The sequence below is a fragment of the Pongo pygmaeus genome, chromosome 1 (genome assembly GCF_028885625.2).
Source record: "Pongo pygmaeus isolate AG05252 chromosome 1, NHGRI_mPonPyg2-v2.0_pri, whole genome shotgun sequence".
Classification (NCBI taxonomy): Eukaryota; Metazoa; Chordata; class Mammalia; order Primates; family Hominidae; genus Pongo; species Pongo pygmaeus.
In genome coordinates this window covers 108094034-108106379 of record NC_072373.2, presented here as the reverse complement: position 1 = coordinate 108106379, position 12346 = coordinate 108094034, and the positions used below count along the sequence as shown (strand labels likewise).

General features: G+C 37.7%; 2 protein-coding genes across 8 annotated transcripts in view; both read right to left on the bottom strand.

The window, feature by feature from the left end:
* LOC129015142 (neuroblastoma breakpoint family member 11-like) overlaps positions 1-12346 on the bottom strand; it is a 2260169-nt gene that overhangs the window by 1102932 nt on the left and 1144891 nt on the right.
* FMO5 (flavin containing dimethylaniline monoxygenase 5) overlaps positions 9170-12346 on the bottom strand; it is a 52263-nt gene continuing 49086 nt past the window's right edge. For 6 of the 7 annotated variants that reach the window (XM_063664064.1, XM_063664089.1, XM_063664099.1 and 3 more), the window contains exon 9: positions 9170-10150. In XM_063664064.1, the coding sequence (XP_063520134.1) occupies positions 9805-10150 (346 nt within the window). In that variant the 3' untranslated portion in view covers positions 9170-9804. The remainder of the gene's footprint in view (positions 10151-12346) is intronic. The other variant, XM_063664105.1, reaches the window with a different exon arrangement.

Here is a 12346-nt window from a genome sequence, read left to right as displayed (position 1 = left end):
TTATAAAGTTAAACATTTACTTAATCATGCAGCATAGTAATTCCCACTCCTGGGTATTTATCCGAGTGACATAAAAACAAGTTCACACAAAACCTGTAAACACATATATGTATTTATTCATATAATAGAAAAAACACAAACCCTAAAATGGAAAAAACATAATGTCCTTCACCTGGTGATATGGTTTGGTTCTGTGTTCCCACCCAAATCCCATCTCAAATTGTAATACCCACATGTTGAAGGAAGGACCTATAACCTCCACATGTCAAGGGAGGGAAGTGATTGGATGATGGGGGCGGTTTCCCCCATGCTGTTCTTGTGATAGTGCATGAATTCTCACCAGAGCTGATGGTTTTAAAAGTGTTTGGCAGTTCCTCCTTCATTCACACACACTCACTGTCTCTCCCCTGTGCCACATAAGATGAGCTTGCTTCCCCTTCTGCCATAACTGTAAGTTTCTGAAGGCCTCCCCAGCCATGCAGAACTATAAGTAAATTAAACCTCTTTTCTTTATAAATTACCTAGTCTCAGGTATGTCTTTATAGCAGTGTGAAAATAGGCTAATACATCTGCTGAATCAATAATTAAAATGTAGCATAGCTATAAATGGAATACTACTCAGTAATGAAAAGGAATAACTCGATACATACAATAATATTGATGAATCTCAAATGCATTATGGGAAGTAAAAGAAGCCAGGCTCCACTTATGTGACATTCTGGAAAAAGGAAGACTGTACAGTCAGAAAACAGATCAGTGTTTGCCAGGACTTGGGGATGGGGGGTGGGGAGTGATTGACTACAAAAGGGCATGAAGAAATTTTGAAGGGGAGGTATGGAACAGGTCTGTATCTTGACTGTAGTGGAGTTATTGATACTCACCAAACTGTACAATAAAAAGTAAGTTTTTATTGTATGAAAATTATGCCTAAATTAAAAACTATTAATAAAATCAGTTAGCAAAATATACGAGTTTATACACAAGAGACTACTCAACCATTGGGTAAACTAATTATTTTTAAACAAATACCATTGATTTTAATCTTTTTATAGTTTTTATACAGGCAGAGAAATAGTAGTGATTCTGCTCACCTAAAGGAAGATAAACCCAATTCAAAGGTACAGAATTTTCCCCAAATAGTATCATAATTTTTCCTTTCAGATTCCAAAGGATTTGCAGGTAAATTCTATCATGTGATCCTCAGAACCACCCTATGAGGGTAAGCAGAACAGATGATCCATGATATTTCATTTTATAAATGAGGTGCAGGTTAAATATTTAGCCAGTATTTCTTGATAAGTATAGTCCATTTATTTCAACAAACCTTGATTGAGGGCCCCAATACTTGTTGAGCTTTTGCTGAGCCACCCCTGCTCTAGAGGAGCACATGCTCTGGAAATCTCTAAGGAAACTACTACAACTCTAAATAGATATGGTGTATAGTGATACTGTGACTAAATATTCACTGAAAATTTCCTCTAAAATTATAGATATACATTCCTGGAATAATTAGTATCTCAATTAGCATCTTCATTAACTATGAATCTACTATGTATATATCATCACCATGTGAGTATTAATTTGGTACAAATAGGCTGCCAACTCTAAAATTATTTGACGTAGGGCAAGTACTTTTATCTTTTTAGCCATAAATTTTCTCATCTGTAAAATGAGAGGAGTAGGCATGTGATCATTAAATCCTGGGTTAGGGTAGGAGGCATCAATATGAAATGTTTAGCTTAATATAGATACAGATGGGTAAACATAGAAATACTTAAAAATACATGTGGATTCATGTGTAATACATTAGTATACACACATATATTTCCAAGTTCTGTCCTCCAAAGGCCTAGAAGCAATGACAAGCAGAAGCAAGGAGCACACCCAGCATCCAGTTTTTTGTTTCTAATACTGTTCTCCAACAAAGGGAACCAGAGCCCTTGAGAAAAATGCCTAATTCTAGGACTGGGGCAGGGGATATACAAGATGAGTCTGAAACATCTTATAGTGCCAGAAAATAAACAAGTGCTTTAAAAAGACACAAAAAACTGATGGTATATCAAAGTAACATAGGAGCCAACTAAAAGAGCTCCCAATGGCTAAAGCTAGAATAATTCAAAAAATAAGTAATTCAGCATTGGATTTAACCCAAATTATAAAATAAGATCCATGAGTTCATACTGATACAAGTAAATGATTGAAGAAACAAATAATGGGGAGATAATTCTCATATTGAAAAATTCCAAAAAATGTATGTACTCTACCCTCGAGAAGATGGAACATAATTTGCCACCCCATAAGCGTGAGTCGAGCCTAGTAAATGTTTTTCAAAGAGCGCAGTATGGAAAGGAGGAAGAGCACTACCTCAACCAGCTGATCAAGGCTAACATCTCTAGTAATGTCATTAGTGGCATGTAAACATGATATGATGAGAATAGCATTTGATCTTTGATTTCTGTTTCCTCCCTGAAACTCATTGCCCTAGCCTAATCATGAAGAAATATCAGACAATCTCAAATTAAGTACAAAATTAACCAGTACTCCTCAGAACTATCAAGGCCACCAAAAACAAGGAAAGTATAAGAAACTGTCACAGTCTAGAAGAGACTGGTGATGACTAAGTGTAATGTGGTATCCTGGATGGGATCCCAGGACAGAAAAGGAACATTAGGTTAAACTAAATCCAACTTGAGTATGAAACTTCTTTTTTTTTAAGTGCCTAAGTCCTGAATGACAACAAAAGACTGAAGAACTGACAAAGATTAGAGGACACTAAGGAGACTTAACAACTAAATGCAAAATGGGACCCTGAATCTGATCCTGGAACACAAAAACTAAATTAGTAGAAAAGTGGTAAAATAGGAATGCGGTCCATGGTTTACTTAATCATATAATAGCAGTGTTCATTTTCTTATTTTGATAATTGTCATAGTGTTATGTGAAATATTCTCTTTAGGGAGCCTGGTAAAGAATATATAAGAACTGTACTATTTTTGTAACTTTTGTGGAGGACTGAAATAATTTCTAAATAAATAGTCTTAAAAATCACTAAAGTAATAAAAATAATAAAGTACATGAGGAAGTCCAGTGTCATGTTCTGTAGTCGGAAGATTCTTCAAATGAGAGAATTTGCACCCAGGAAAATAGAGAAAAAAGACTCTGAAAAGAACTTTTTTTGTTTGTTTGTTTTTTGTTTTTTTTTTGAGACGGAGTCTTGCTCTGTTGCCAGGCTGGAGTGCAGCGGCGTGATCTCAGCTCACTGCAGCCTCCACCTCCCAGGTTCAAGCAATTCTCCTGCCTCAGCCTCCTGAGTAGCTGGGACCACAGGTGCGTGCCACCACGCCCAGTCAATCTTTGTACTTTTTAGTAGAGACGGGGTTTCACCATTCCGGCCAGGATGGTCTCCATCTCTTGACCTCGTGATCCACCCACCTTGGCCCCCTAAAGTGCTGGGACTACAGTCATGAGCCACTGCGTCTGGCCTGAAAAGAGCCTTAAAATAAGTTTACTTAAAATTCTCAGAGAAAGGGAGATGCCGGTTTGAACACACTCCAGCTCCATGCCATTTCTCACCCCTACCCACCCAATTTTCACAAGTCAGAAGCTATTGGTACTAGCAGATAATAGAGTACAATAAAAGCCTAAGGATCAGTGAGAGGCCTGACAGAACAGATACAGGTCCACCTCTCCTTTTGACTAAATCAAACTTTACCATACATCAAAATTACCTAGAGGGTCAAATATGCAGATTGCTGGTCTATGTACCCAGAGTTTCTGATTCTGTAAGTCTGGAGTGGGGCCTGAGGACTTGTATCAAGTACAAGGCTGATGTTTCTGCCTCAGGGACCACATTTTGAGAAACGCGGGCTAGACAAGGGTCTAGAGACCAGTATTCAAGATCCCCAGTAAAAGGCATTGTGCAGAAAGGAGTTAGCTGACTGTTAGAACCATAATAATGCTTCCCATACCTAAAAAATAAACAATTAAAATCAACTAGGATGTGGGGGAACAAATCTCTCATACAGAATTCCAGATAATTTATGTAGCTACTGCCCCCTCAAGGAATTAGAGCACAACTCCATGCTTGTGACTGCTTTAGCTTGCAAGTTTGGCCCATGGATGGGATTTGGGAACTTGGATTTTGGGAGGTTTCTTACCACCTTAACTGATAAGAGTGGCTCACTTTTTTAAAACTGTTTGTACAAACAATTGATTTATGCTGAACACTTGCTTTTCTTCTGGGAGTCTGGAATTCTGATACGTGCTAAGCAGAGGGTGCCTATGTGACTAGCCCCAACTAAAAACCTCATCACAGAGTGAAGATATGTGAAAGTCTTTTGATTGTTTCTGTTTTCTTAGAGGAAAAAAAGAGATGATGATTAGCTGACTGTGAGGAAAGGACACAACATATTTGAGGTTTGAGGAGATAGGTTATATGCAGTAATCAACTAGAAAGGTGGGACAGAGAATTGTCTAGAAAAATGAAGTATGATTGGCAGTAGCACTGAAGGTCTACCTATGTTCAGCGGTTATGAATTTCAGACAAGGCAAGTCACCATACTAGTATTTTTCTCTTGTCATGTTTAGCTGTTTTGATGCAGGCAGATAACCAAAGATGAAGTTTAGCTAAGCAAGTATGGAGGAGAGCAACAAAGGAATTGAGAGTGCATGGTAGGGTGTGATTATAATGTTGGACCATGCATTTTAAATGAGGTGGGCTGGGAAATGAAGACAGCGGGTTGATGGGCAGCCCAGTGGAGTCAAAGAACTGCTGGAGTTGGAGTACCAGAGTGAATGAACTGAAAAGGTAGGAGAGAGTTTTAGAGAGTGGGATGCTTGAAATTGAGACTTTAGTGGTGTTGCAGTTATTCATGACAATGTCTTAGATATGTCCATGTGGGTATAGGTAGTTGAGATGAGGCAGATTATAAAATCACTGGAGTAAGAAGATCACATAACTAAAGGGCCAGATAGCAGAGTGTTAGAGATCTACCTCAACATTCATTCTCTCTTCCTTCTTAATAACAGAACCTTGGTTTTTTTTCCTGAGATATTGTCTCTCTGTATAAAGACACATTTTGTAGTCTCCCTAGTAGCTAGATATGTAACTAAGTTCTTCCAATAACACTAAGTGAAAATGTTAAGTGAAACTTTTGTAAAGTCTCCTTAAAAGAAAAGGGGTGTGCCCTTGTTACATTTCTCCTTCCTTGTGTGTAGAATGTCCATATAATGGCTATAGCTACAGTGGGCCATCTTGGACCATGAAGTATAAGGTACATGCTGAATATAGTAGAGCAGAAAGAGAAGCTGAAGAACTGTTATATCATTTTAGGACTATCTACTTCCAGACTTTTTTAATATAAGAGGAAAATAAACTTAAATCTTATTTAAGTCATTGTTATTTGGGGATTTTCTGTTAAATGTAGCTGAAGCTAATCCTGACTAAGACATTGGATTGGTGAAAGTATTACCTACATCAGTGTTAAAACCAACTACAGGAGTAGTTTTATATTATAGAGAGGCAGAGAGCTTGGTGCTAAAATCTTTACTGAATGAAGGGGAGTCAACAATTCTGCAAATAATTTCAATCAGAAGTTATGGGTGCTTCAAAGGAGCTGGGGAATTTGGGAAAGCAAGACAGAACAGCAGTGAAATTAGGGCAGCATGAGGGTCAAGGATGACATATATATACCCTACCTTCTTTCTTGTACTAAGATCTTGGCTTCTTATGTCTTGTGTTTGATTGAGGAAATGAATTATAGATGAGGACATATCACTTGTGTTTTAAACCACAACTAAACATTAAAGATAACATACCAGGCCGGGCACGGTGGCTCACACCTGTAATCCCAGTACTTTGGGAGGCCGAGGTTGGCGGATCACGAGGTCAGGAGATTGAGACCATCCTGGCTAACACGATGAAACCCCGTCTCTACTAAAAATACAAAGATTAGCTGGGCGTGGTGGCGGGCGCCTGTAGTCCCAGCTACAGGGACACTGAGGCAGGAGAATGGCGTGAACCCTGGAGGCGGAGCTTGCAGTGAGCCGAGATGGTGGCGTCATTGCACTCCAGCCTGGGCGACAGAGCAAGACTCCATCTCAAAAAAAAAAAAAAAAAAAAAGATAACATACTGATTCAGATCAATGACTCGGAACAGTTTTTGGAAGAACATGCTTGTCCTGCAGACATTTCAAAATGTTAATCACCCTTTAATCTCCTTCGTCACTTTTTCTAAAAGAATTATTCACTGTTTGATTTAATCCTTTAAAAGTCATCTATTTACCTCCCATATTGAATGTATTCATTTAATTAATTCTTAACTTACTGAGGTCTTACTATGTTCCAGCCACTACATTAGGCACTAGGAACACACAGATTAAGTAAAAAATGTATTCCTTCGAAGAGTTTGCTAGTTCAAGGAGGAGACAGGTGAGAGAACCAACTATTGTTGTATATTATGATAAGGCTATTCATAAAATGTAATTGAGAAGAACACTAGTTGTAATGAGAGCACAGAGGAAGGTGACCTATTTCATACTGAGGGTCAGGAAGATAATCCCTGAAGAGATAACAGATGACCTGAATCTGGACGATGGTATAGCTGTTAGCCAGCTGGGCCAGTGGAGAATTTATCACGAGGAAAGTACAGCACAAGAATGTGTATAAAAGCATGGAAAAACTTGGCACTCTGAGAAATTCCATTAGGCAGTCTGGAGGTTGTTTAAATGCTGTATTACTCCTAACAAAATTAACAGGCCCAGTATTAAGTAACATAATCTTATTTATGAATGTACATGACATCAACATACCATAAATTTGCTAGTGGGGTCTGCTGGGTTAATGTGCGCAGCTTCAAGAAAGAACATATCTAAGTGATTTTAGGAAGTTGTGTATTTTGACTTTATATCACCATTTTACATTCTCTATAATTATAGTATATACTTACTCAGCAAAGGAAGCAAAACTGCTGAATTAAGTTACATTATGCATTATTAAAGCAACTTAATTTGTGGAGAAATCATAGAAAAACATAGTAATTTGAATGACTTGTACTAGCCAGTATTCCTCCTCTGAGAAAATTCTGCCAGACCATAGCTCTGGGTCAAATCCTGAGCCAAAAAATAATAATAATAACTCCACATTTCTTTTTATTTTTAAATTTTATAAGAGTTTTAGATTTAAGAAAAGTTGCAAAAATAGTACAGCATTCTCATATACCCCACATCCAATTTCCTTTACTGTTGACATTTTACATTCCTGTGGTACATTTGTCACAACTAATAAACCAATATTGATACATTATTAACCAAAATGCATACTTTATTAATATTCCCTTCATTTTTACTTAAAGTTCTTTTTCTGTTGCAGGAGCCCATCCAGGATACTACATTACATTTAGATGTCATGTCTCCTTAGGCCCCTTTATTCCGGGACAATTTCTCAGACTTTCTTTGTTGATGATCTTGACAGTTTTGAGGTAGTCAGGTATTTGTAGAATATTCTTCAACTTGGGTTTGTCTGATGTTTTTCTCATGGTTAGACTGCATTATGGTTTTTGAGAGGAATACAGCAGAGAGGTAAAGTGGCCTTCTCATCACTTCATCTCAAAGGTGCATACTATCAATGTGACTTATTACTGTTAGTGTTAATCTTGATAACCTAGCTGAGATAGTGTTTATCAGATTTCTCCACTACAAAGTTATTTTCCCCCTTTTCATGTGTAATTTTTGGAAGGAAGTCACTATTCAGCTCGCACTGGAGAAGTAGGAGGTTCTGCTCCATATCCTTGAGGGCAGAGTTCATAAGTTATTTGGAATTCTTCTTCATGGGAAATTCATCTATTCTACCCCATTTATTAATGTATTCAATTTTCTGGCACTACAAGAATATATTTTTTCATAATTGACTTTAAAATAATTAGGAAAATGATAGAACATTTTAATATAAGAGCAAGATATGGTAAATTGATGAATATTATTAGACATTATCAGTAACAAGAGCTTTGTATCTTAAGTTGTTTTGAGTTCAATTTCCTGTTCACATCTTACTTTTACCTTGGTTGAGCTAAAAAATCATTAACCAATGATTTTTTTTTGTAGCCTTACATATAATATGTACAATGAGAGAATCAATTAATTTAGAATTACATACTCCTAATTTAAAAAAGACACTGGTGTACTTATTGCTGATAACTAGGAATTATATTATCAAAGGGCTGTTAATTCAACAAATTTACATGCTAAAAAAGAAATTAATATGTTAAAAGAAATTAAAAGGAAGCAAGAGACATTCAATTTGCTTTTGATCTGCAGATTTAAAAATACTAGGTCCATTTTAATAGATGATAAATCTCCAGTATCACAAGGATTAGGGAAAGCAAAAGACCTGAAAAGTAATACTAGTTCTCAGCTTCTAACTCTCAAAAGGCATTCCACAGGTAAATTCGGTGAAAGGGCCGGCAATTGTTCAAGTGTTTAAATAAGATGAAGTTGTAGTTCTCACATTTCCGGTTCTCTTACAGGTGTTTGTATTTGGAAAGATAATACTCTCTACTGTTGTTCTTTTCCATTGTTCAGGTTTATCCTGTTGTTAAGTAATAAGCAGCAATCCAAATACAAACATATTGTACAACAGCTATTAATGAACATCACCTGAGTTCAGTGTGCCTGACAGCTGACACTTAGTTAATTTCTCCATGAAACAAGAACAGTGAAACTTCCACAGATGAGAAAACAGAATCATCAGTGGCACTGAGATGTCAACCCAAGTCCCTGCTTTGCATTTCATTTGCTCTGTTTTTCAGAACTACACTTTATGACATGAGAAAAACTGGTATAAGCAGAATGTTCCTACATTTAGTTAATATCAATTCTAATTTAATACATAAATGACTTGTTCAAATACTTACTACTTAGACTCCATGTAAGGGAGGAGAAAAGGGGAGAAAATTAGAGTGGGGGGAAGATGAATCAAATCACATTTGTAGACCACACTACAACAGTTGGAAGCTACTTATCATATTTCCTAAGATAAAGTTTTGTTGGATCCTAATATGGGAACAAAGAGATTTAGAAAGGTAGGACAGCTAATTTAAAATCCCAAAATTCTCAACCAAGTTGATCTCATTGGCAGATGGTAGATGATCTGAATGACTGTGAGCCTAGAAAGTCGAAAGTAATTTCTTTATTGAGAAAATAAAGACATGGTTCCTAAGGAAAAGGGCTAAAAATGACCATGTTTCAAGTACGCTAGTGAATAGCAAGTGAAACAAAATGTCTTAAGCATCTATATGTCTTATCTTAGATACATACAACTATTGTAAGAACATTATTTCTCTTATCTCTCAGGAAACATATTTAGTTATAATATGAAAAAATACTAAAATTGAGCTTCTAATAGAAAATCAAACCCTATCAGAAGAAGAGTTACGTGGAGTAAGCGATTTTATACAGATGCTGACTTACTCTCCCTACCATAAAATTTGATAAACAACAAACATTTATTAAGCACCTACCACATGTCAAGAACTCTGCTAAAGACATACAAAGATGACTACAAGAGTACCTGAGCTCCCAGTCTAGGGATTACCACAAGGAAGAGTGACGGATCATGAGTGGAAGGGAGATGAGTTAATACAAATGGAAAACAGGTTTCATTGTAGGAAAAAGGAAAGTGAATTAATGCTTCCGAAAGAGATATTAAAGTAGATTTCTGGGCAATATGAAACTGAGAGTCTCGTCAGATTCTGAAGGCATCTGTAGATAAGCTTCGCAATGAAAAACAGGGCAGTGACAATAGGACAACTAGAAATAAGCTATAATTATAGCAAAGAAGGCAAGAGCTAGCATAAACTTGCCTATTGTCATTGTTGAAGTCATAGAACTACTCCTTTCAACTACTCTTGTCATCAGAGGCTTCCTGATGCGATCATCTGTGGTGAGGATAGCTTTTCGAGCCCCATCCCACTTTCCAGGGCCCTGTAAACGATAGTGGATTGGAGTGCAGGGTCCCAGTAATAAGTGTAATGCCAGCTTGGGGTCAGTGAAGGCCAGAGACAGCAGATTGGGCCTGACCCCCACCAAATCAGCAAGCTCTTCCATGGTATCTACGTAGTCTCCCTGAATGGTATGGCGTTGGCTCTCCACATACCTAAAGTAGAAAAGACAGAAAACATGGCCTGTCAATAATTCAGTCAGTCAGTCAATCAGTTACTGCCTTCTGAGTGCCTGCTATTGGCTCAATATCGGACTAGGAGCTGTGGAATATAGAGAAGAAAGATAAAACATTTGTCACTGTCCTTAAGGATCTTAGGACTTAGAAAAGGAGATAAGACAGATAAACATGAAGCGAGACTTCTGAGTGGTTTCAGACTGCAGAATAGAAATGTGGAGAGGGGATAGTTAAAAGAGAGCTGTAATCGTTCGGTTCTTGAAGGATGTGAAAAATACAGATAAGATGAGGGGCAGGTATAGCACATCCAGATACAAAGGACTCTGATGTTATGAGAAAGAGAAAACCCATCACAAAAATTCTCAAGTGTGGCATCCTCTATTATTTTATGAGGGCAGTGGTGACAGGGTCCACAGGGCAGGACTTCCCAGGGCCAATGTTAATTTGGAATCCTGAAAGGATGAGGGAGAATGATCTATTCCACAAGAGGAAGTAGCCCTCCAAATGGAGAAAAATGAAATGATTACACCAAGTACAGATTTAAAGATTTAAAAGGACTTTTTAGGGGGAAAATGTGGTTGATTAACAGTGATATCTGTGTGGTGGAGTGGGATTTGGTGAGCTAATGAGTGACTTTCACTTTTTACTTTCTGTAATGAAAAGAAAGAACTGTAGGACAGAAAGGAAGAGAAAAGCCAAGTCAAGCCAATTGAGATTGAAGAATCCAAGAACAGGGACAGGAAAAAAATGATAGAAAATAAATTTGAGGTAGAACTGGTGAGATGGAATTTCAGAGGACCTGATAGAGGGTCAAGTAGGAATTTATTGAAATGGGACTAGATTTAGGAGAGAAAAAGGTAAAACAGTAAAGAATTTGAGAGCTTTCCCTTATGAACAATATGTTGGCTCAAGAGTTTGTAGGCATGCATTTATTTATCCTATAATAGTAGGTCAAGATCTATACTATTCATGAGGTTGGGCGTGGTGTTTCATGCCTGTAATCCTAGCACTTTGGGAGGCTGAGGCAGGTGGATCACTTTGAGCTCAGGAGTTCGAGATCAGCCTAGGCAACATGGTGAAACCCCATCTCTACAGAAAATACAAAAATTAGCCGGGCATTGTTAGTGTGCCTGTAGTCCCAGCTACAGGAGGCTGAGGTGGGAGAATTGCTTGACCCCAGGAATTGCAGTGAGCCAAGATCACGCCACTTCACTCCAGCCTGGGTAACAGAGTGAGACCCCATATCAAAAAAAAAAAAAAAAAAAAAAAAAAGAAGAGCTATAGTATTCATGAAGGTCTCACAAAAGAGGTTCACTAGCTCCTGCCTTGATTATGCAGATTAAATAAACTCATATAAAACAATGTATACACATAGTGGGCCTTTAATAAAGGTTACATGTATACATATGTAACAAACCTGCACATTGTACACATGTACCCTAGAACTTAAATATAATAAAAATAAATAAATAAATAAATATTTACTATTTCAGAAGTTAAAAAAAAAAAAGGTTACATTATATCCTTGGGTTACTGACTACTCAGGGTAGAAGGTGGTTAGACAAAAATAAGTCAAAGGAAAGAGAGGAGGAAAGTTAAAATAAGATACGTTAGAGCCAGAAAAGAAAGCACTCCAAGAAGGAAGAAAAGTTTAAAAGCACCAAACTCAGTAGTGAGAAGAAGGACAATGAAGTTGGTCACAGGTGACCTTTAAGAGAGCAGTTTCCGGCTGGGCACGGTGGCTCATGCCTGTAATCCCAGCACTTTGGGAGGCTGAGGCAGGCAGATCACAAGGTCAGGAGTTTGAGACCAGCCTGGCCAACATGGAGAAATCCCATCTCTACTAAAAATACAAAAATTAGCTGGGTTTGGTGGCGTACACCTGTAGTCCCAGCTACTCAGGAGGCTGAGGCAGGAGAATCGCTTGAACCTAGGAGGCGGAGGTTGCCGTGAGTGAAGATCGTGCCACTGACTCCAGCCTGAGTGACAGAGTGAGACTCCGTCTAAAAAAAAAAAAAAAAAGGCAGTTTAAGGAGTAAGGATGGAAGTTAACAATGCAGAAGTCTTATGAGGGAGCAAAAGGTGAGAATTTAGAAAATTTAGTGCAGAAGTTTGGCAGTGAAAGGAAGGAGGAAAATAGGAGAGCACCTGGAAGTGGTAACGGAATTAAATAAA